At 34.8% G+C, this 24976-nt stretch overlaps 3 protein-coding genes and 1 non-coding gene across 4 annotated transcripts; 2 read left to right on the plus strand and 2 right to left on the minus strand.

Moving 5' to 3' along the window:
- The first annotated feature begins 2277 nt into the window (after window positions 1-2277).
- On the plus strand, window positions 2278-4650 carry LOC140883321 (uncharacterized). Its single transcript, XM_073289744.1, has one exon. It carries the CDS (start codon window positions 2345-2347, stop codon window positions 4256-4258), a length of 1914 nt encoding a protein of 637 aa, XP_073145845.1. The 5' UTR covers window positions 2278-2344; the 3' UTR covers window positions 4259-4650.
- Window positions 4651-6424: 1774 nt separating this feature from the next.
- On the minus strand, window positions 6425-6497 carry TRNAR-CCG (transfer RNA arginine (anticodon CCG)). Its single transcript has one exon. It is a non-coding gene; the product is annotated as a tRNA-Arg (tRNA).
- Window positions 6498-13111: 6614 nt separating this feature from the next.
- Window positions 13112-14137, plus strand: LOC140885393 (uncharacterized). The gene is made up of 2 exons (XM_073292348.1): window positions 13112-13554; window positions 13825-14137. Exons 1-2 carry the CDS (start codon window positions 13170-13172, stop codon window positions 13995-13997), a joined length of 558 nt encoding a protein of 185 aa, XP_073148449.1. The 5' UTR covers window positions 13112-13169; the 3' UTR covers window positions 13998-14137.
- Window positions 14138-14418: 281 nt separating this feature from the next.
- Window positions 14419-24568, minus strand: LOC140885235 (AT-hook motif nuclear-localized protein 9-like). The gene is made up of 6 exons (XM_073292182.1): window positions 24431-24568; window positions 24067-24305; window positions 23607-23677; window positions 23397-23534; window positions 15213-15374; window positions 14419-14845 (listed from the first exon to the last, which is right to left on the minus strand). Coding segments are annotated over exons 1-6 (804 nt in total). The 5' UTR covers window positions 24433-24568; the 3' UTR covers window positions 14419-14653.
- Between the last annotated feature and the right edge of the window lie 408 nt (window positions 24569-24976).

A 24976-nucleotide genomic window follows, 5' to 3' on the forward strand; every position in this document is an offset into this window, starting at 1 on the left:
AATAACTATCTCTTTTATTTTCAAATCCACGGCCTCGACCACGACCGCGATCATTTCTACGCCCACGTCCACGCCCACGTCCTCGTCCACGACCTCGACCAAAATCTTGTCTATATCTTTGATTTTGGTTTTCATTTTTACTTACGACATTTGCTTCAGGAAATGCCGTTGAACCAGTAGGTCTGGACTGATGATTTCTCATGAGCAATTCATTATTCTTTTCCGCCACGAGTAAACATGCGATGAGTTCTGAGTATCTTGAAAATCCACGCACTCTATATTGCTGTTGTAGAGTTATATTTGATGCGTGGAATGTGGAAAATGTCTTTTCAAGCATTTCCATCTCAGTAATATTATGCCCACAAAATTTCAATTGTGAGACAATTCGATACATCGCAGAATTATAATCACTCACCTTTTTAAAATCTTGGAATCTTAAAGTATTCCATTCATCTCGTGCGGTCGGAAGTATAACTTCCCGTATATGCTCAAAACGTTCTTTTAACCCTTTCCACAAAATCATTGGGTCTTTTTCGGTCAAATATTCACATTTCAACCCCTCATCAAGATGTCTGTGTAAAAATATCATCGCTTTTGTTTTATCTTGTGAGGATGATATGTTATTTTCTTTGATAGTTTCGTTAAGACCCAATGACTCGAGATGCATTTCTACATCGAGGGTCCATGACATATAATTCTTTCCGGTTATATCAAGTGCAATGAATTCGACTTTCGCCAAGTTCGACATGGTGGTACTAGAAAATAACAATGCATTTTATTAGTTAATTTCCATAAATATGACAATACAAAATAATGGAAGAACGTAAATTACAAGTGCGTATACAAATAGAAAAAAAATATGTGTTGGAAAAACGCTGGTGAGTAAAAGACTCGTGAGCATGATGATCATAGTCGTTATGAAAAATATCCTTATAAATGTCATCATCTCCATCTTCGAAAAAACCGAGGATAAAATATTTTGAGAGAAAGAATGAATTTGGTGTGATTGAAAATGAGTTTGAGTGAACATATTTATAGGGCAAAAACTAGCCGTTTTGTTACCGTTTGTGACCGTTGGGGGTAAAGAAAAAATTGAGTATGTGTTGAATAAAAATTCGTGATAATCATGTAATGCATATAATGATAATCATAATTAAATAATTATGTATATCATATCACATTATTATAAGGTCAGTGTCGTAGACAGCCTTTTATATAATGTTGTGAAATTATACCAATATAGTTAGTATAAAGTCAGGTATAGTATATCATATCACATTATTATAAGATCGGTGTCGTAGACAACCTTTTATATAATAACATGAGATTATACAAATATGGTTAGTATATAAATACACAATAATATATATCATATCATGTTATTATAAGGTCAGTGTCATAGACAACCTTTTATATAATAACATGAAATTATATATTAATATAGTTAATATATATATACATAATAAATATATATCACGTTATTGTTTAAAAACCTTAGAGGCTTTTATACTTGTCGTATCCCTTACCGGGAGTGTGGGATGTCGTCTTAACATCCTCCCAGGATTTATAACAAGTTTTGAAAAAAACTTATTTTTTCATAACATGATATTATATATTAATATATACACAATAAAAATATATAAACAGTAAAATAAAAATTCTTACTTGTTGAATATTTTTGACTTCTTCTTGTATTTTGGAGCGTCGGAAAATATAGAGAACCTTCGAGCGATCGTGCTGATAACGTGTTGTGAAAAAGTAAAAATTTACGGTAAAAAGTAAAAACTCAAAAACTCAAAATTTATCAAATTCTACACTTTATAAAATTTTTCTCTCTTCACAATTGTGTTTTTCTACACAAATGGAGAGACCTATTTATAGATCTCAATTGGAGATTAGTCAAAAATTAATACATCATTAATTACATCATCACACACTAATTTTCAATATTTTACAACTCAATTTTCAACTTTCAACCTTCAACATTCAACAATAAATAATAATATATATTTATATATATTTTCAACAAATAGAATTTTAGTTTTGTAAGTTGTTTTTGATTTTTCTTCCTAAAAAACACACACATATTTTTTAAAAAAATATATTAAATATACAAAAATAAAACCAACGGTGAGGCTGGAAACAAAAAGTTCACAGTAGTCCACTTGTCACTCAATGATTGGATCACAAGGCAGCCACCATGCAAAAAATCTATACAGATAAGGTGGTGATGAGATGAGCTGCAACCTTAGACAAAGCAAAACAGTGCAAGAAATCTCTCTCCCCTTGTTCGAATCCCAAAATTCTATTTAAATTTCTTGCTAAAAAAAAAATTAAATTTTCAATGGCCATTGCAAAATTTCCAGATTGCTTCTCAATACCTTCTTGCTACTACTGTAACAGCAGAAAAACCCTTCAATACATTCCCAATTCACACCATCTGTGCAGCAAAAATGAATCACATTCCTTGATTTCTTTTCTCTTCTTGAATCTGAATTCAAGAATTACGAAACCAAGCTCTTCAACTTGTTCATCCCCGCTTGTGTTTAAAGAAGGTGAATCTACTTATTACGAAAATGTTCCCGTGATTCAGCAGCGTGTCACGGACTTAGCCCTTCCCACTAAGGCGGATGATAGTGAAAGTAATATTAGTTTACCAAATGATTCGAAGGAATGGAATAGTTTGATATGTGGTCTGTGTAATGATCCACAGACTCAGGAGCTTGCGTTCCAGTATTACGAAAAGGCGAAAGAGAGACCGGATTTTAGACCTAAGAAATACACGCTAAATCTTCTTACCAGGTACTTGATTCGTTCCAAGAATTGGAATTTGTTATTTACATTGTGTGAGGATTTCAAGAATTTTAAGGTTATTCCTGGCAAATCTACTTGTTGCACATTAACTGGTAGCTGTATTAAAGCTAGAAAATTCAAACTTGTTAACATGCTGCTAGAAATTTTCTTGGCTGCGGATTTAGAAGTTGCTGTTTCGGCTTTCGATTCGGCCATGAAAGGCTACAACCAGTTGCATATGTATAGCAGCACGACTGTTCTGTACCAAAGAATGAGATCGGGTGAAATTTCTTTAGATGCAGCTTGTTATTGTCGGATAATGGAAGCCCAGTTGAAAATGGGACACTGCGAAAAGGCCATTGAAATCTTTCAAGAAATTGAGAATCGAGAAATGGTTAAAATGGGCGATACCCCATCTCCGTTTTTCTCTCAAATTTACTGGATTGTATGCGAATCTTTGGGGAAACTAGGCCGGTGTTTCGAAGCTCTTGAGTTCTTCAGAGAAATGCAGAAGAAACGCATACCCGAAGACCATTTAATCTATTCGTCTTTGATAAGTTCTTTGGCGAGTGTTGGTGAAGTAAAACTGGCTGAGGAGCTTATGGAAGAAGCAGAAAGCAAGAAAATGTTGAGGGATCCTGCTCTGTTTTTGAAGCTTGTGTTGAGGTATGTTGAAGAAGGGTTGCTCGAAAAGACCGTCGAAATTGTTGCAACTATGAAACGAGTAAATGTTAGAATGTCGGACTGCATCTTCTGCGCGATTGTGAATGGATTCTCCAAGAAAAGAGGACTCAAAGAAGCCATTAAAGTATATGAAGATCTTGTCTCACAAGGCAGTGATCCTGGCCAAGTGACTTATGCATCAATCTTGAATATATACTGCCGACTTGGGCTATATGCTGACGCAGAAACGCTCTTCTCGGAGATGGAAAGTAAAGGATTCGATAGCTGTGTTGTGGCCTATTCTAGCATGGTTGCTGCATATGGAAAAATGGGACGAATCAGAGATGCGATGAAACTCGTAGCCAAGATGAAAGAAAAAGGAGTTGGACCTAATGTTTGGACGTATAATTCTTTATTAGATATGCATGGAAAGGTGTTAAACTTGAGGGTCATCGAAAAGACATGGAAGGAGATGAAACGACGCAGAGTTTCCCCCGATAAAGTGAGTTACACGACAGTTATCGGAGCTTATAACAGGGCGAAGGAGTTGGAAACTTGCATCAAGTATTATCAAGAGTTTAGGTTGAACGGCGGGACGGTTGATAGGGCAATGGCAGGTATCATGGTTGCGGTGTTATCAAAGATGAATCGAGTGGACGAACTAGTTGAGATGTTGCAAGAAATGAAAATGCAGGGTACTAGGTTGGATTCGAGATTTTATCATTCGGCCATGAATGCTCTGAGAGATGCAGGGCTTCAAGTTCAGGCGAGGCGATTGCAGGAAACCTTAAAGGTTTCTTGATGAACCTGAGAGGGCCGTCATGCACGAGCATGAAGATACTGGCTTGCATACATACATATATATATATGCAAAGATATATCTTGACAGAGATGATTAATCTTGAATAGAAATTTTCAGCTGCCCAACAAATGATGTTCACTTCGTGCCCGACAACTAAAACCCGGTATCGTATTTTAGTGATGAGAAAAATCAAAAACAACTAAAGGTCGAGACAAGTGGGCAGAAATTTGTTGGGCACTTAAAACTTTTCTAATCTTGAATATATATACATATGTATGATATGATCGGGACGTAACGGGCCACTTGGATAAATGTTCGGGATGAATCATGTAATTTATATAATTTTTTTTAATAAAAAAAATCTATGAGTAGAGAGACCCGAAGATGAAGGAGTCGTGCTAGATTGACATTTAAAGATGTTATAAATAAATATAAACTAGGAAACCGTTTGGCTCAAAACCATATGATAATACAAGGACGACGATAAATCAAAAAATTGTTAGCTACTATGATTGGTGTCTAAGATATGACATTTATATTATTTAAATAGTTTTATTATAAAAATAAACATTTCATTAGTAAAAGGTAAAATATAATTATTTTGGATGCCATTTGCTTAATATATCAAAAAAATATATTCATCCGTATGTTCGGTTTTAGATTTTAAAAATATATGATTCGATATTCAAATTATTTTTCTCTGATTCTACTCGGTTTTCTATCAAAGGTTCGATTATTTCAATAAATTTATTTCGGTTTTGACAATTATTTAAATTAATAATAAAAATATCATTTAAAATAAAATGTATAATATTTATCGATCATTTCTTAATAAAAGGTTTAAATATAAATAAATTAACTAAACAATTCCACTAACAATTATTCAAATAGATTCTTCATTGATATCATCTAATCAGATACGTAATCCAAATATAAATGATACCCCGGGAAAAAACAAGAATACCAGGGGTACTAATTGGGACAGCGAGCACGACTTTAGTCCGACTATTTTGAGTGGTGATACCCCGGGAAAAATAGGGATATCAGGGCTACTACTCGGGACAGCAAGCGGGGTTCTAGCCCGACTATTTTAGGAAGGAGTTGTGATACCCAGAAAAAACAGGATCATCGGGGTTATTACGCGGGACATTGAACAGTACTACCCGAGAGAGCTGGAGTAACAGGGCCGTTGATCCAAGAGAAAAAGTAAGGGACTGAGTCAGTAGCTCGGGGTTGGGCAAAGAAACTCATCTCAATTGGATATATATCAGGAGGAAAAGGCCGGAAAGACAAGTCTTCATGACCCAGTCAATGCCTATTTTTCGGGAGCATGTTCCACACGTTGGCATGATCTCGGTTATCTCGGCTTGATCACTCGTGACAGATAGAGGTGGTCAGTCCTGGCACCCACGACTCATATCGTGGCCATTATCCTGAAATTGCGGAGTGATTCTCTCGCTTCAAGGCCTATAAATACCTTGCCAGAGGTATCGGTAGAGGTACATTGATCTTGACCCAAAAAAGCACTATACTCTCTACTCTCTTAAAAGCCCACTCCTTATCTGATTCTGACTTAAGCATTGGAGTGGTCCCGCCGTAAAACCTTTCGGCACCCCACTAACATGCTCTTGGTACATTTTTCCCGTGCGCAGATACTATCAATATGCAAGAGGAAAGTGGCAAACTCAGTGGATCATTCATCATATAATCTTGTCAGCCCGGCTAGTCAATCAGGCCCATTTTTCTAACCTAGTGGCCCGGCCACCCGGTTTAACAAAACCACATCAATAAATATAAACATAAATAAAATCATAATCTAATGAAATTTTGATTTATTAGGTCGATCCGTTTTCGAATTGAAAATTTTAATTTTCGGTTGGATATTCAGTTTATCTTATTTATATTTTAGATTTTATTCAAAATTTGAACATTCATGGTTCCATCAACTATAAAATAATTCAATAAACAGCCGAACTAACTTTAATTTATAACTCAGAATATGAGCATGAGAGCCCTGGACTACATAAAACAGTTTCTGAATATTTCATAAAATTCAAAAATTGTAAATTTAATGAAATTTGAATTATGTGGATTATTAAAATTAAAATAGTGAAATAACATCAAACAGTGGAATTGCCAATGCCAGAACAAAATAAAATTGGGAGGCGATCGCAGTGGGATTCGAACCCACGACCTTTAGATCCGGAGTCTAACGCGATATCCACTCCGCTATGCGATCCCTTTCAGTAGAAGCTCAAAACAAAGAATAAAAATGAAAACCGCAGAGGGATTTTTGGATGTTTCTGCAGAAACCACAATAAATAACACGACAAATTCGAAATAACAAAGAGGAAGCAAAAATCATACAAATCGAGAATGAATCACAAATAACGCACCTTATTCTTCCGCCAGCAATCGACCATCAAACATTGAATAGAAGAAAATTTGATGAAATGCAGAAGACGCATATGGGATCTAAGAGAAACAGAGACTACCAGTTTTTTTTTTTTTTTATTTATATATAAGCTTTGATTTGATATATGGCCCATAATCATCTTAGCCGGCCTCTATTTTTCTCTGGGCCGGACTAATCACTAGGTTAATCAAACTCAAGAATTAAATTACTTTTATATCTTTTAAGTAGAGTTTGATTATGGAACAAGAGAATCTCCATAATCACTTATTTTTAGAGGTTTCAAACACTATCTTATATTATTAAGTTTGAGACATAGATAGTAACTATTTTTAGTAAATTGTTTATATATATATATATATATATATATTACTATTAATAAAGCAAGAGCTGATTATATTAATTACTTTTGATATTTTTAAGTGTTCTGCCAAAATTGTCCTTCTTTCAAAATTATTATTACATGTATTGCTAACTAAAAAAAGAGTAAAAGCATTAAATACACATACCTAAATTAGTCTTAAAATTTCACGTGTTCACTTCTAAATTCACACACACGTGCATATCCACTAACATAACCTTTAACTAACTTTCAATTTTTTTTTATAATTCATAGTATTTGCTCTTTAAAATAGAATGCATGATTGTCTAAAAAATTTCACCATATTAAGATTTTAAAAATAATATATATTTCAATTTTTAAAAATATAATTTTATATACAAGCAACGCGTGTGCTTCGTGGCTAGTATATATAATATGTAAAAACAACTAACCAAACAATATTTGTTTCATCTAAAAAATCGACTCAAATTCTATATATACAAGTTAATAGCAATGTTTTGATTGATAATGAAAGATGCAGTCCAAAAATCAAATTTGATCAAAATATTTTCCTGTTGAAAATTAAAAAAAACAAAACATTATGAAAACAAACATGAGTAAATGAATCATGTAAATGGTGTAACCAACTCGGATCCACCCTGCTAGCTTTTCTTCCGATTAATCATTCCACTTTAGCATCCTCCCCTTTTAATTATCCATGGCCAACCCACATACATTTTCTACACAAACACTTTTGTTGATGAGAATAAAAACAATTAAAAAATGATGGGAAGTGATGCGCGCTGCCAATAAATTTTTCGCGGCGTGCATTGCGTATTGCCAATAACTTTTCCGCAGCTTGCTTTGCGAGCTGTCGATAATGTTTTTCGCAGCATGTCTTACGAGCTGTTGATGACCCATGACTTTCAACAGCTTATAGTTGTGCAGCTTGCGATGCTCATTGTGGAAAGACAATTTGCACGCTGCAAAAAAATATTTTTGTTATTGACATGAACAAAATGACGTTCAGAAAATGTGGAAGAAATCTTGGGAAAAAAGGAAAAAAAGATGAATTTCTTAGCATATTTGAATTTTGAACAGTGTGGATAACGTGTGGAATCATTTTTTAGGACGTGGAAGAACTTGCTGCACAGATTATCAAAAAATCCATCCAACTAAGGTGTTATGCATGGGATGGGTCGGTATGGTATATCGAGGTTTTCAACAAATACCGTATATCGTACCGAAATATTCGGTATTGAAAAATATGATACCGATACCGTATCGAATGTTCGGTATGATATAATTCCAAACCGATACCGTATCAAAATATCGGTATACCAAAATTTCGGGACGTTATCGGTAATATACCATTCATACCGAAATTATATATAAATGTGTTCATTTTCTTTCGGTACGTTACTGGTAATATAACGTGCATACCGAAATTGATTGAGCCCAATACAAAATTATTATTATAATTTTTAGTATAAATGATTTTTTCCGATATACCGAAATATCAAAAATATTTTAGTGTCATGCCGATACCGATACCGAATTTTTCGGTATCGGTATCATACCGTACCGAATTTTTTGGTATACCGTCAAATTCGGCATGTGCGGTATTTTTCGGTAAGGTAAGTGCGGTATACCAGAGTTTTCGGTATTTTTCCCCAGCCATTTATGCACTGAATAATGCGAGGGTAGAAATGGAAAAAATTTGATGTGTTTTAGTCATATGAAAACGATTTTTATTAAGGTCTCACATTTTATTAGATTGTGTATATATATGATGGGTTATTATCCAATTTGACTTTTTCTCGGGCCCAAGCCCAGTGACTCAATTCATTTGGGTCCCATATTATTTTGTTATTTATTTTGGCATTTTATTAAGGCCCATAAATTCCTAAAAGCCCATAAGAGGCTCAAGCCCATGAAACTCTCTATAGTCACATGCTCTAGTTTTCTAGAACTTTTATTGGGCAAATACTGACTTGAGCGTTGAAGTGTATTCACCGGGCAACCTCCGTCGCCACTCACTTTGCTTTGTGATACAGGTGACAAACAATAAGTTCGGTCTTTGGAACAGTTCGAGTATTAATCCGGCTATTCAGATCTCCACAAGTTACCCAGATTTTCTCTAATCGGGTAATATCATTTTTTTTTGCTACATTATCTTGGCGCCGTTCGTGAAAAATTGTTCACTGCATCATTGAGAATGCATACTCCATCACAAACATCTCAAGGAAATAATCGCAATGGAGACCCACCTTCAATCTCCAAACCACCGCCTGGATTTAGTTTCACACATGAAACTTTGACAGCCTTAATGGAAGGAACAACCACACGCACAGCGACTGAAGCAGTCGCTCAGTTCGTGGCATCTCGTCAACGCCGAAGCACCAACAAGAGAGCTCATAAAATAGGGTCATCGTCTCATGACCCCGCGATAAAGCAAACCCAAAGAAAACTAATTCTAAAATTAATGACAAAGATCTTGAGGAGAACAAGAAAAATACTATTCATAAAGAGGGTGAAACAAGTGCCCAGACAGTTCACGACGTCTCTGACGGAAACAAAACCACTGATCCAACCAATAGAGATAGATCTCACACATATGTATCTGGAGAGAATTTGTCAACAATCTTGCCTGTGCGTCGGAGCCCGTTCACTAATGTCATTCTATCTGAAGCATTGCCTAAGGGAGTCAAAATCCCCAACCTACTTGAGTTCAATGGATATAGTGATCCTCAAGATCATATTGACAAATTCTACGCGAAAGCAGATTTGTATGATATCACAGATGCGACTTACTGCAAGATATTCTGAACAACGTTATCAGGGCGACCTCTCACATAGTTCAATAAGTTGCCATCCAAATCCATTGCCAACTTGGAGCAACTCATCCAACACTTCATCCAACAATTCTCAATCAACAAGAAATACCCGAAAACAGCAGCATACTTATTCACAATTTTTCAGAAAAAAGAAGAAAGTTTCAGAGACTATGTTAAGAGATTTATTCACGCGGTTCATGAAGTCCCACACGTGAACCACGATATGTTATCTGGAATAATGCAGCAGAACTTGCGTCCTTGAAGGTTCAAAGAATCTATACCAGGAAAATCCCCTTGGAGGAGCTGTTTTCTAGAGCCGAAAAATACATCCGCATTGAGAAAACTGATGAGTTGCACTCCTCGGGAAAAAGAAAAAGAAACGAAGAATACAATGAAATATAACGCATGACAGAGAGTCATGTAAATCTAAAGAAACTCTATACTCATAGAGCAAACACCTGCAAGCTAAAATAAATTGTTTGTCGCTACTTTATTTGCTCTGCAGATAAAAACTTTTATTTAATTTTTTCCTATTTTAAGTTTCATAATAAACTTACGTTTATTTGTTTACTTTTCTATATAATTATATAGGAAGGAACCAAGCTCCGTCAACGAATGCTTAACTCATACGTCAAGACCCATGCAATCATTAAGGCTACTCATCTATCAGAGGCTTGGCCAGCCCTGTAGGACTACCTAAGCCACGATGCTATAAGAGGTCAAGACGAAAAAAATACAGTCTGAGGATACCTCACCACCTAACAACTAGAGTGGGTTCAAGACTTCCTAATGAGTCAAAATCTTAGGAACTTGATCCACTCCTAAGTACTCCATGTTAAGCACTACGCTATTTCTCCTAGAGCGCAACAAAAATTTATAGCGACTATAAACAATTCAAAAAACTCATAGCGACTATAAACAATTCAGAAAAAGTCATATCGACTATAAACAATTCAAAAAAGTCATAGCAACTATAAACAATTCAAAAAAGTCATAATGACTATAAATAATCCAAGAAGTCATAACGACTATAAAAAAAAATTCAGAAGAAGTCATAGCGACTATAAAATTTTTTTCAAAAGAAGTCATAATGAGTATAAAAAATTCCAGGAAAATTCATAGAGACTATAAAAAATTTTTCAGAAAAATTCATAGCGACTATAAACAATTCAAAAAGTCATAGCGACTATAAATAATTCAAAAAAGTCATAGCAACTATAAATAATTCAAAAAAAGTCATAGCGACTATAAATAATTCACAAAGTCATAGTGGCTATAAACAATTCAAAAAAATCATAGTGACTATAAATAATTCAAAAAGTCATAGCGACTATAAATTTTTTTCAGAAAGAGTCATAGCGACTGTAAACAATTCAAAAAAGTCATAGCGACTATAAAAAATTTTCAGAAGAAGTAGCGACTATAAATTTTTTTTAGAAAAAGTCATATCTACTATAAATAATTTCTCCTGGGCCTAAGCTCAGTGACTCAATTCATTTGGGTTCCATATTATTTTGTTATTTATTTGGACATTTTATCAAGACCCATAAAAACCTAAAGCTCATAAGAGTCTCAAGCCCACGAAACTCTTCGACTATCTATAAATAGCTCAAGTTCTCTCATTTTTAAGGTACGCTATCTATAGTCACATGCTCTAGTTCTCTAGAACTTTTATTGGGCAAATACTGACTTGAGCGTCGGAGTGTCTTCATCGGGCAACCCCTGACGCTACTCACTTTGCTTTGTGATGCAGGTGACAACCCACGAAGTTCGGTCTTTGGAACAGTTCGAGTATTAATCTGGTTATTCAGATCTCCACAAGTTAACCAGATTTTCTCTAATCGGGTAATATCATTTTTTTGCTATAATATGTACAAACAAAAGAGTGCTCTAATGTTTTTCTTGTCAAAATTATTTTAATATGGTATAGATATTCAACTTTTTTTTTGGGTCTCTTTTTTTATTTCAATATTTTAATTTACGATTTAGTCTCTTCGTATTTTTTAAAATTATGATTATCACTTTCATATAAATATGTATAATCAATCCAATTACCAATATGCTCGTTCTACATTTTCCAACTATAATATTATTTTATCTGAATACATATAAAATTAATTAAAGAAAATTACGTGCGTCAGTACTGTGCATTAATATATAAAATTTACTTTGTCGTTTTGCTTTAAAAAATCCTCTTGAATCATAAACTGGAAGGATTGGCTTGCAAGCAAATGCCGTCTATGAAAAATATGCGAATGAGCGTTGATATTTAGATACGAATAAGAATTTGACGCAAAACCTGATCTCGTACCACATATGTAGTATGTGACTTGCTTCTCAACACGTATTCAGCATTTGCCATTTGGAGTGGTCTATGTACATATAATTGTTTATTATTATATTAGTACGTGGTTTTTAATTTTTATAATTGTTTTTCAAATTTTAGTAATTTATATATATATAAAAAAATTGTTGTAGCAACTATTTATAGGGATCATTGAAGATAATTAAATTGGTGCAAAAAAAAAAAAAACAACAAATGATGAGGATTTTGTTACAATATTTGTCATTATACGTATTAGCTGTGTATAATAAAGTGTTGGACTAGCATGTTACACAGGACTTGTCCAGTGTGGTTTAACTGATTAATGTAATTTGCAGGCTATTGCGTTAGTTCGCGGGTTTATCCAGAACGCATCGAAAGGTAGCGGCTACATACCCATGTCACCAAAAAAATAAAGTGTTGGATGCAATAATTCTCATCGATTGGTAGAGTAATCGAAATGTAATGTAGAGTCACATTGATTGTATAGTATAAAAGATTTGAGTTGTACGATTACCATCAATTATAATTTCTGGTAACACAAAAGTGTCAAATCGATCATTATTAGTTTATTAAACCACATAAAATTTATAGTGAAATAGTGTTACAAATAAATTTTATGAGAAATATATTTTATTTGGATCACCAATTAAAAAAAAAAAACCTAATCATTCAACTAAATGTTAAATTTTATAATATTATATAAGTACAGGTAACTACAAAATATGAGAATAATCATATATGACACGTGCACACCTTATTTATTTATCCCATATGAAAGGCCATTTTCTAGTCTACGCTACTTTGTGGCAAGTAGTAACAGCTGGCCTCGTCTTTACGGTGCCTTTCTCACTATTCATCACTTTCATTTTCTTGTTTATAATATATATATATATATTTAAAATACACATGGCACAACAATGGAGGCTTCCGAAGATATCTATATAAATAATTGCCGATGTTTCATCTTCCAGGATTCTAATACAGATCGATCGAGCTTCTCCGCCATTCGAACTATGCCGCCTAAGAATCAACGTATGAAGGAGAAGATGTCGCCGTCTTCGTCTAACGTTGTAAGAGCTGGAGGCGGAGGGGCGGCGTTGGAGGTGTTTTCCAGGCCTAGGACCGTGCCGGATCTTCCAGCTGGGAAAAGAGTCACCGGAATCACGTTTGAGGAGGTTTCGTCTAAAGGGAAGCCCAAGAAGCCTACGAAATTGCTGTTGAAAGTGACGATAGAGAGGAGCCTGGGCCCCGTGCAGGTGGTGATGTCGCCTCAAGGGTCCGTGAAGGACTTGATTGCTGCGGCGCTGCTTCTGTATGTTAAGGAGGGGCGGCGGCCGTTGCTGCCGTCCACCGCCCCGGCCGACTTCGAGCTTCATTACTCCCAGTTTTCTCTGGAAAGTAAGTTATTTCATCATGCATGCGATCTTAGGCAGCGTTTTTGAGAGAGCTTTCGGGAAGTAAATTAATTAATTACAGTTTTTTTTTTTCAATAAAATTTTTAGATTTTGTGATCTGAAAAGCTCTTTCAAACACCCTCTTAATTTATTTTAAGATTGAAAGATTTTTTAATCTTGGAAGTTTATACAAGATTGTATGCATGCAACACCTTTATCTATATCTTGACTTTAACAATAATAATATATATTATATATGGGGTGGCGCATGTAGGTTTGAAGGTGGAAGAGAAGCTAATGGCATTGGGGTCAAGAAATTTCTTTCTGTGCCGGACGACGGCGGTGGCCGCCATAGGAAGTGGTGGCGCACCGCCCACCTCGAGCTGTTCAAGGGCGGCCAAGAAACAAGGATTGCCTTGGCTCAAATTCATGGATTTCAATTTTTAATTTGTACTTTAATTTTGAGATAATAATTTATTCCTCTTTATCTCAGAATATCTACATTTTGCTAGAGAGGTCGATGTAAGTATTAGATATTGGTTGACACGGCTCTCATTTTACGAGGCCCGACATTGTACAAATGCCAAAACCTATTATCAAGAGGATATTTTAATCATTGTATGAGATGTAACTTGTCAAATGCTAGCTCCTATGGCACAAATTATTTTCTCAAAATCTTTGTATAACATATTTAAAATAATGAATTAACTATCAAATGGGAAAGGTTTTAATAAATTCAATTGGTATCCTTGACAAAAATAAAAATTTTAAAATAAGTAATTTGGGTTCAAGAATGGTGTCTTCCATCCTCCAAACCAAATAATTGATGAATACAACAAGGAAATCAATGTATAAAATTTATAGGAACAAGCCAAATGTTCTAATTGAAGTAACATTACAACACAAAAACATTTATGTGGCCTAATCGCCTAGTCTCTTCCAACTACGTTTGTCTTAAAATTTATGAATCACATCATGATCTGCATTTCTATTCATATAAATTGTTTCAACTCCAATAACAAAGTTTGCACCTTCATTCATTGTTACACAAAATCAAATGTAGTTTTTCTTTCCCTTTTCCTGGGGTCATTCGGAAGCAAAAATTACAATCCTGGACACGATCGCGGAGAGTTCTCATGGACATCTGACGGAGAAGCCTGGTTCTCTTCAGGGTCATTTATGACATTTCCAATTACTGCGTTCGGGGGTGCGGTGGAAGCAACCGCAACGGTACGGCTAGTTGCTCTGGCCTTCGGAAGATCCCTTGTATTCTGTCGGAAGGTTGCAACCACTAGCTGCAAGGGGTGTTAAAATTTTGGATCAATGTCAACCGATTAATATTTAAAAGATTAACCAATCAAAAATCTTAGGTATTTTAAACAACACATTGAAATAAACCAATAATATGTCTATCAAAAATTGACAGAGTAAAGGGAATTCTAATTCTAAAACAATATATTTTAACGGGCAAACGCTGCACCATTTCATTAGGGTTACTTTTTAGTCCATTAATTCGTCAAACAAACGTTTTGGTTCACTAACTCTTAATTTCGATGGTTTCAGGCTAATGGGTAACCAACATCATGTCTGCACATTCTTATGTACACCGTACACGAATAATCGAGAGAATTGAATGCGTTAATAAAGAGAAACAGAGCTCACTTGAGTGGGAACAGCAGCAATGAGCGAGCCTCCAACGACGCCACCGAAGATATGCCCGTCGGGATTTGCCAGCTGAATGCTCAAACGAGCAACTCTTCGTCCCCCATTCCCCCGTTCGGTGTAGATATGCGAGCCATTCAAGCTAACAATATCAAAGCGGCCCTACGTAAAGAGCAACAATAAGATATGGAACACATGGAGTATATGAATCGCGAATCGCGATCACAAAATAAAACCAAGAATATTGTCAATAAACTGGCCAGTTTATGATTGTGGTATGAAAATAGTAGTAGTCTACAATCAAGTTAAGTTGCTACCTGCACCTAGATAATCCCACAACTTCAACTTTATGTGACATGCCACAAACATTTATTTTTAATACACAGCCTCGCGGATAAAGGGGATACAAGAGAATAAAGGCACAGATAAATACGCTCGACACCATCACACAACAAAGAAATTTAACAAAACATATCGTGATTGTGTGACAATTTTTGGTCAACCATACTATTATATTTTAATATTAATATACATGATAAATGACCAAAATTCTAATTTGCCATTAAAGAAAATGTGTACATCCTACACTAGAATGCATGTATATCTATCAAATTAGGATTTTAGTCCCGTAAATTGACCTCTTTTGGGCACATTTAAGAGCTCAATAGAATGACTGAGACTAATCTAGAATGACCAATATATGTATAATGTTCGTGTAAAAAGATCCGGAGTATTCTAAGCAGAAGTAGTCAATGCTAGAAACAGTAAAGTAGAGGACTCTAAAATCTTCTCAATTGTACATTACATAAATTTAGAATACTCTAGAAACTTAAATAAGTAGTATAAATAGGCTTGTTAGTATACTTCATTGTAACACAACCCAAGTTTAAGTTACAGTAACAACATATTTTCTCTCCAAAGCTTTCTTGAATTCTCTCCAACACATTTCACCTCTAAGTTCTACATGGTTCTCGGATCTAAAGAACCAACACGAGACAAATATCTAGGTCCTCTGATGGAAGAATATTAGTGGACTCACTGGTTTCTTATATATGTCGATGATCATACATGTTTATCTTGGGTTTCCTCATGAAAGATAAATCTGATTGCCCTTATATTTCCAAACAATTATATTCCATGATTCAAATCTAGTTTCCAGCCAGATTCTTGTGTTAGGAACAAACCGAGCTCATGATTATTTTAATTCAAATTTTTGGACATGGTTATTTGAATAAACATGACATTGTTCACCATAGATTTTGCGTTGATCTCTCTCAAAAAATGGCATCTCTGAAAAAACCACCACCTCCTCAAAGTTACCCGATTTTTAATCTTCAAAACAAATTTTTTGGGATGACAACCTCATCCACTTATCTAATCAATAGGATGTATTTCCGCATCTTAATCACAAAAGCCCATTCTAGAACTTGCTTGAATTTTACCCCACATGCATTCACATTCTTCACAATATCCTACTTTTTGTTGTTATTCATTGTTCACATTCACTCACAGAATCGTGATAAATTTGAACAAGTGTCGTGAAATGCATCTTTCTAGGTTACCCTATAGAGAAATAAAAAGATTTTGATTCGGATCACGAATATTTTATTCATCAAATCAAGGAATAATAATTGAACAATTACTATATTTAAAAATTGATATCATGCATCAATATAGGCTATTGTACATAAGTTTCTCATTCAAGAGATTATATAAAATAATGATCATGCATCTCTCTCTTTTTTCTGCGTATTTTGCTGTTTTCTTTTCTTTCATGGTATCAGAGCCATGGTTCTGAAAATCTCACTAAAAACCCCAAATCCTAGTGACAGAGAGATTCATCCCAATATCAACCCTGATCTGTAAAGCTCACCCAACAGAAAAATAGGCCAGTCCAATAGAGAAAAACCACTGCTACGGAAAACAAATTGCAACCCTTTGAATTTGATCGCGACACAGCTTCTGCGTGTTTTTACGGCTTGCAACCAGCTGAATCTTAAAGAAAAATAAGATTGATTTCCTTGAACGAAAGCAAATGATGGAAAATTGAATCGCCCAAGCCCATGCAGGAAGCAGAAACCATTACAGAGAACAAAAGTGACTTAAAAACGTCACATTCTGGAGTTGAAGAGCTGAACACTACATACCAAGGACGTATTCTTTCATGAAGGAAGAAATCGAACACCTGTATAAGTTATTCCAATCCTTGATTTTCAAAGTTATCATCCCCATTATGTTCTTTCGCCAAAAAAGGTAGTTTCTTCCAATCCTCTTTAACTTCTAATGACGATGAGTTAATGTTATGGCACTGCATATTAGGTCATCCTAGTTTCAGTACTTGCGGCATTTGTTTCCAACATTATTTTTTTAAAAAAATCCTTCTATCTTTCGATGTGATGTTTGTAAATTTTCAAAACACCATCGCACTAAATTTCCTGCTCTCAGATATAGGGCGTCAAAACATTTTTCACTAGTTCTATCAAGAAAAAAAATTGTTTGTCACTTTTATAGATGACCACACTGTCTGAGTTGGGTGTATCTTCAAGTGAAAAATCAGAGGTAGAACACATTTTAAAAATTTTTTATACTTTGATAGAAACACAATTTCAAGCAAAAGTTCGGGTGTTTAGAAGTGATATTGGGAAGGAGTACTTTCATAAATGATTGGGATCAAATTTTTTTAAAAAAGTATAATAGATCAGAGTTCTTGAACTAATACTCCTGAACGAAACAGGGTGGCTAAGAGAAAAAAATGACATCTCTTTGAAGTAGCTAGGTCCCTTGATGTTTACTGCTCAAGTGCCTAAATACTTATGGGGGAACAATTCTCACCGCTACCTATTTGGTTAATAGGATAGGATGTCATCAAGAGTTTTGAATTTTAAAACCTTGAAATTTTTAAATGAGACCTTTCCTATGTCAAATTTGACTTCTGATTTACCTCCTAAAGTGTTTGGATATGTTTTCTTCGTTCACGCGCACCACTGCAATAAATTTGAACATCGTGCATTGAAATGTGTTTTTCTTGGATATTCTCCAACACAAAAGGGGTATAAATGTTTTCACCCCAAAACGAAAAAATTTCTTATGTCAATGGATGTCACTTTTTGTGCGTCTCAAATATTTTTTAATACTCCTCTTCAGGGGAGAATAAATTGGAAGACTCGTTATTTGATTTGGGAGTTGATTTGAAAAGTCCAAACTCTAAATTCGTGTTAGAGCCAGGAATAGGTGCCCGAAACCTGAACCTATCTTGCTGCCAATAACTGAAATAAATTCTAGAACTGTAGATTTACACGTGTTGATGATGAGAAACTATTTGGGAAAGTTTATGCGAGGAGAAAACTTCTTCAAAGCACACAAGATACCATACTCCAGCATGGCCAGGAATCCAATCTGACACCATACCCAAAGGACAACAATTTTTTGAACCCTGGTACACGATCTGAACAATTTCCTAAGCCAAAATTTCCATTGTCTTTAGTTCTTCCTATTGCTATTATAAAATGTGTTAGATCATGTACTCAACATCCCTTTTCTAATCACGTGTCATACAAAAATCTGTCTGCATCCCGCTCTACATTTTTCTCTTAGTTAGGTAGTATGGATATTCCTCAGACAATACATGAAGCTCTAAATGCTCCGGAATGGAAGAAGGATGTCCTCGAAGAGATGAATGCCTTAAAAAAAGAGTAGAACATAGGAAACAATACACTTGCCCAAAGAGAAAAAGGCCGTGGGTTGCAAATGGGTATTCACGGTAAAATTTAACTCAGTTGGGTCAGTAAAATGATATAAAGCGAGGCTAGTTGCTAAAGGATACTTCACACAGACTTATGGGGTTGATTATCAGGAGACTTTTGCTCCAATAGCAAAACTAAATACAATTCATGTACTTCTCTCACTAGCTATGAATCTAGATTGGCCATTATATCAGTTAGATGTCAAAATGGATTTTTGAATAGCGAACTAGAAGAAGAAGTGTTTATGGATGCTCTGCCAGGCTTCGAGAAGAAATTTGGGGGGAAAATGTGCAAGTTGAAGAAATCACTCTATAGGTTAAAATAATATCCGGGGGCATGGTTTGAGAAATTATCTAGTTTTGTTAAGAAACTGGGTTATATTCAAGGACAAACGGATCATACAATGTTTGTGAAGCATACTGGAATGGTAAAATATATATGCTGATTGTTTATGTGGATGATATAATTCTTACTGGAAGTGATGATGTTGAAATGTCTAGATTAAAAGGTTTTCTTGCTTCATAATTTGAGATTAGAGATCTGGGTCAGTTGAGTTATTTTTAGGGAATGAAAGTTTCCAGATCAAGGAAGGGAATTCAGTTTCACAGAGGAAGTACGTGTCATATCTTCTTGAGGAAACATGTATGAGTGGTTGTTGATCAAGTGATAATCCCATGGATCCAAACCAAAAACTGAATGGAGCTTCAAACGGAGCACCGGTTGACCAAGGAAGATACCAATGTCTAGTTGGTAAACTTATCCATCTTTCACATAAAAGGCCTAATATTGTATTTTTCGTGAGTGCTGTAAGACAATATATGAACCCACCTTTCGAGGAACACTTGAAGTTCTTCATAGGATTCTAAGATACTTGAATAATTCCCCAGGAAGAGGCCTATTGTTAAAAAGACAAATCAAAGAAGCATTGAAGCTTTACTGATGCGGATTGGGTAGGTTTTGTCTTATACAAGAGATCGACTATCGGATATTGCACCTTTCTTTGGGGTAATCTGGTCACTTGGAGAAGCAAGAAACAGAAATTTTTGTAGCCCAAAGTAGTGCATAAGCCGAAATCAGGTCTATGGCTAATGAAGTATATTAGTATATGAGATATTCTGGCTCCAGTTAGTACTTGAGGAGTTGAAGATGAACTTTGAAACTACTATGAAACTGTTCTATGATAACAAGTCTACAATAAGTATTGTGATAATCCTGTACAACATGATCAAACAAAGCATATTGAAGTTGACAAACATATTATTAAATAAAAGTTGGATAATGGTTTCATCTATATGCCATTTATCACCTTGGAAGAGCATATTGCTGATGCATTGACGAAGGGTCATTTCATACCAAAGTTTGAAGATTTCACTAACTATTTGGACATGATAGATATCTATGCACCAACTTGAGGAGTGTGGTTCGAATTGGAGAGTCTCTTCCGGAAGCTCTTTGTGATCCGAATTGAAAAATCGCTACATGAAATAAAGGCACTTCAAAAAATAAAACTCTCGAAGCTCTCTGTGGTTTGAATTGGAGAGTCTCTTCATGAAATAAAGGCACTTCAAAAATAAAACTTGGAAAATCACTTATATTCCCCAACAAAAAGATTAGTTGGTCAAAGCACAACTTGTAGCCAAAAGAAACACATTAGTTCCAGTGGACAGACTAAATACAGTCCGAGTTATCTTATCAATTGCAGCTAACTCGGATTGGTCATTTTATCAACTGGATTTCAAGAATACTTTCGTATTGACCATTGTATCAACTGGATGTTAAGAATTCTATCAACTGGATGTTATGCTTTTCTTATTGGAGAAGTGAATATAGACATTCCACCAGGTTTTGAGTCAGAAGCTATGACCAATAAGGTGTGCATGCCAATCCGATTACACATTTGTGAAGCACATGCAAAGGGATAAAAAAAATCTCGTGCACTTAAGTTCCTAGAAATGGAAGTGAAGAGATCTCAATTTCGCGATGGTGAGAGTCATCAGTCAATTTATGAATTATCCAATTAAAGAACACATGGATGTGGCATATTGAGTTTTGAGATATTTATGATAACCTTTGAGAAAGGATTGCTCTTCAAAAAAATATCTAGGTGTTAAAAGTGTACATTTCTTAGAGATCGGCGGTCTATATCCAGTGTATATTTGTATGAGAAAATCTAGTAACATGGCATATAGTAGCCACACACTCTGGCAGACCTCGTACATATACCTAAAAATTCGAGCATTTGATAGTTAATGATATACCACTTCACCAAGGTTGATATGGGAATACAATTCTTAATAATCCCTACAATATATATACCATGGACCAAGACCCGTGCATACACCTTAAAATTTGAGCATTTGATAGGTAAAGATATACCAATTTACCACGGCTGCAATGAGCTTACAATTTTCAGTTGTATCCACAATCTATATACCATGGACCAAGATATGCTTTCGAGGAGGGATATGCAAGGCCTTTCATGGAGAGACATTTTGATGACTCATACTCATATGATGATGTAGCCCATGGGATAAAGAGACCGTATTACAAGATGGTGAGCTAGAATGTTAATGTTTCCTATTTTTCGTGCATTTTCATGTGGAATGATTTGTGTGGGGAATCATGTAGTAGACTGTATCATTAGAATTCGACCTCAGTTAGATCGTTCAGATCATGTTATTCCAATCATGTAATAGTTACATATCAAGGTGTGATTTTCATAAATAATTCAGTGGAGTATGACTCGAAACACTACTTGTTGGGTAATAATCAAGTCCATCATGATCGCAAATCAAACCAAACATGTTGAGTAAATCTACATTTTATAAGCGAAAAGATTGAGAAGGGGATCTTTTACATTGTGTGTGTATATATCTACAGTTTTGATCTCCCACACCCTAGGGTGCGGATGATCTATGGGAACTAGCTGACATGGCGCACAACTGGTGCCCATGTGTCTTATATTTTTTTTTAAAAAAAAATTAGCATTGGCAAAAATAAGAAAAAAAATGGGAAAGAGGAAAAATTGGATGCAAGAGAGAAAGAAGAAAGAAAAAAAAAAACAAAGATAGAAAAAAAATCCAAGGCCATCGTCCACCACCGACACCCACCACTCTTCATCGCCGTAAATGGGGAGAGAAGGTCAAGAAGGCCAAAATCCGCCAACCCAGTAGTAGCATAAGCACCTGGTTTTTCGGATTGTTTGTGACCAACCCTAGATCTAAAATTGCCGGGACAAAGATCGGAAGTCTAAAGTTAGGGCTTTTGTTCGTGGGGTTGAGCGCATTCCAGATTAGTGTTTCGATGGTTAAGGGGTGGTTGGCCCGTGGACGGGCTTGAGCCGGAGGTGACGGTAGCTGTGTCGTTCCATCCGGTATGATGCAGTGGAGAAGAGCACGACCATTTGTAATTATATTTCATAATTATATATAATTACCTATAAAATACTTTTTCAACCACCTAGGCATTGCCTGGGCACCACCTAGGTGGCCGAGGTGGTAGGCGATCAATGGCGCCCCACTACCGCCTCCCGTCATTTACAACATTGTTTTAAAATAAGTTCATTTTTTTTAAAAATAAAATAAGGTCACCATAATTTTTTAAAAAACAACTTATAAACTGTCAAACGACTTATTTTTACAGTTTATAAGTTGTTTGAAAATATTTTACCGAAAAAGTTTTAACATCTTATAATCTCTAGAATAAATTATCTGTTTTGAAGAGCTTATAACCTCTTGTGATTTTGGGGAAAAATAATTAAAAGTTCAAAGAAAAACAAAATCAAAATTATTGAATGAAAACCAAACTTGACTAGTAATAGTACCTAGGGGTGATATACTGTATCATATCAAAAAATGCATACCGTATATTTTACGATATAAGAAAACTTTATACCGATACCGCATCAAAATTTTCGATATATCAATTTTCAGTATATCGAAATTTCGGTACATAAAACTAGCATACCAATTATACAAAAAAATTTACGCTATATCGAGATTTCGATACGGTATCGTTATATACGGTTTTATACTGAAAAATAACCTTATATGTTTTTAAATTTATAAATTTATTGTTTAAAAATATTATATATTTAAATTATTTTATATCGTTTCGGTATACCGGTATATACTGAAATTTTTGAATTTCATACCTTACTCCGAAGTCCTTGGTGTACCAAAAATTCGATATTTTTTTTCTCCCCTAATAGTACCTAAATCCAAAACCTGGCAATTTACGAGAACGAAATCCCAATTTTCCCCCTATTTATATGTAGTATTCGATAAAAGCTCCACAATACCCATTCAACAATTGTGGCGTCTACTAGATTCCTTATAATTTGGAGATATTAATCACGTGCATGTTTCGTGCACCAATTAATAGATTAAAAGAATGTCTAAAATTGGATATGAAAACAAAGATTAATAATCAATCCACGTACCTCGTATTTGACAGTGGCTCCAAGTAGACCAGGTTGCATGATTTCTGCAACGGAAACAGTTCCAGCAGCTGAAAGCACACACATGGAATCAGAAACTCTTTGGCTTTGAGAGACGGACCAAATCTTCTGAGAAATGTTCTGTAAACATATATAAATCACACTTCAAATAACTATTTATCTGAAAATTATATATTCATTCATGCATATTACCTCTCCTGTTGGAATAATCATCATATAAGGTGTGAAGTGGCTCCCCGCTGCAGCGCTTACCGCAATTCCACCTTCAAACACATATTTTACATATGTAAATATTAAGTGCAAGTATCAGATTTATAAGGAAAAGGTTTTTTCAAGAAAAAAACAAAACGTCATTGGTCATTTGAAATTTTAATAATTTTTTCACGTCTAAATTCAAGATTCACACATTTTTTCATTATATATGGCATAGTTTTTCCCCCATTATTAGTCCATGGACTTTATTTGAGCGCAGATTTTGCGCTGAAATAGCACAATTTTTGCACTAATATATGACCAAAATCATAAAAAAATAAAAATAAAAATAAAATTTTCTCTAATTAATTAATTTTTTTTAAAAAAAAAACCATTAACTTATATAGTCCATACGTATTCCAATTCGTAAAAATATGAAAGTCGACTGCAAAAAAGATACCAAACGTTGCAGCCAGCGTCTGCCATTTCCCCGAACCCCTTGGGCGGCCCCGCCCCCTCTTCTGTTGTTCTTGCCGCCCAAGGTTCCTTGGCCTCTCTCTCTTCTTCCTCACCAACTCACTGCCACCATTGATATTCTCATCGTCCATATTATCAGCGTTTTCTTCCCCTGGACTCAACGGCTCGAAAGGGACCGAAGCGGGGACCGGAATCTGTTCCTCCATTGGCAAGTCTTGATTCCTAAAAATGTATAAAAATCAAACTCCAACGCTAATAATAATAAAAAAAAGATTTGATGCATGTATTGGAGAATGTTGCTTTTCGTGTAATATGCATGTCACAGGGATATACTTGAATATACATACATTTATGTTGTATATATGAAGAGAGTGGCAGATTGAAGACAGAAGAGAAATTTTGGAGGTTTTAGAATTTTGGTGAACTTTCAGTGTAAATGATAACAATCAGGAAATGGCTGTACTCGCTTTTTATGGAGAAATTAATTATTCGGATGAATTACAAGAATACCATTTTCATTTTTCTTGTTTATTTTTATTTTTTAGAACATTTTACTATGGAGTAATTATTACTAATTAATATTCTGGATATTTTAAATCTTTTAGATTTGAAAAGAGAAAAAAATAGGTATTTTCAGAATTGAAAAAATAGCCTCATTATTGAAATATTATTGTTTCTTTGACAAAATGGAAAATAAAATCATATAGGCAATGATTTTCCAGTCTTTCTTTATTCACAAAAATTGTTGTGAGGCAGTCTCATGATTCAATTTTATGAAACGTATCTATTATTTGAGTTACTCACGAAAAATTATTATTTTTTATGTTAAAATTATTACTTTTTTTTGCTAAAAATATGGGCGGAGTTAACTCCATGAGACCGTATCACAAAAT

This window comes from Henckelia pumila, chromosome 2 (assembly GCF_033568475.1).
Source record: "Henckelia pumila isolate YLH828 chromosome 2, ASM3356847v2, whole genome shotgun sequence".
In the NCBI taxonomy this organism is placed as follows: Eukaryota; Viridiplantae; Streptophyta; class Magnoliopsida; order Lamiales; family Gesneriaceae; genus Henckelia; species Henckelia pumila.

Bases quoted from the DNA above. Each gene is read 5' to 3' on its own strand.
- LOC140885235 (XM_073292182.1), bottom strand. The intron at 23,678-24,066 runs GTATCTTTTTTG...ATGTGTTTGAAG, and splicing joins GACGCTGGCTGCAACGTTTG to GTGGAATTGCGGTAAGCGCT. The intron at 23,535-23,606 runs GTAATATGCATG...ATATGTTTACAG, and splicing joins TGATTATTCCAACAGGAGAG to AACATTTCTCAGAAGATTTG.
- LOC140883321 (XM_073289744.1), top strand. From the start codon at position 2,345: ATGGCCATTGCAAAATTTCCAGATTGCTTCTCAATACCTTCTTGCTAC.
- LOC140885393 (XM_073292348.1), top strand. From the start codon at position 13,170: ATGCCGCCTAAGAATCAACGTATGAAGGAGAAGATGTCGCCGTCTTCG. The intron at 13,555-13,824 runs GTAAGTTATTTC...TGGCGCATGTAG, and splicing joins CTCCCAGTTTTCTCTGGAAA to GTTTGAAGGTGGAAGAGAAG.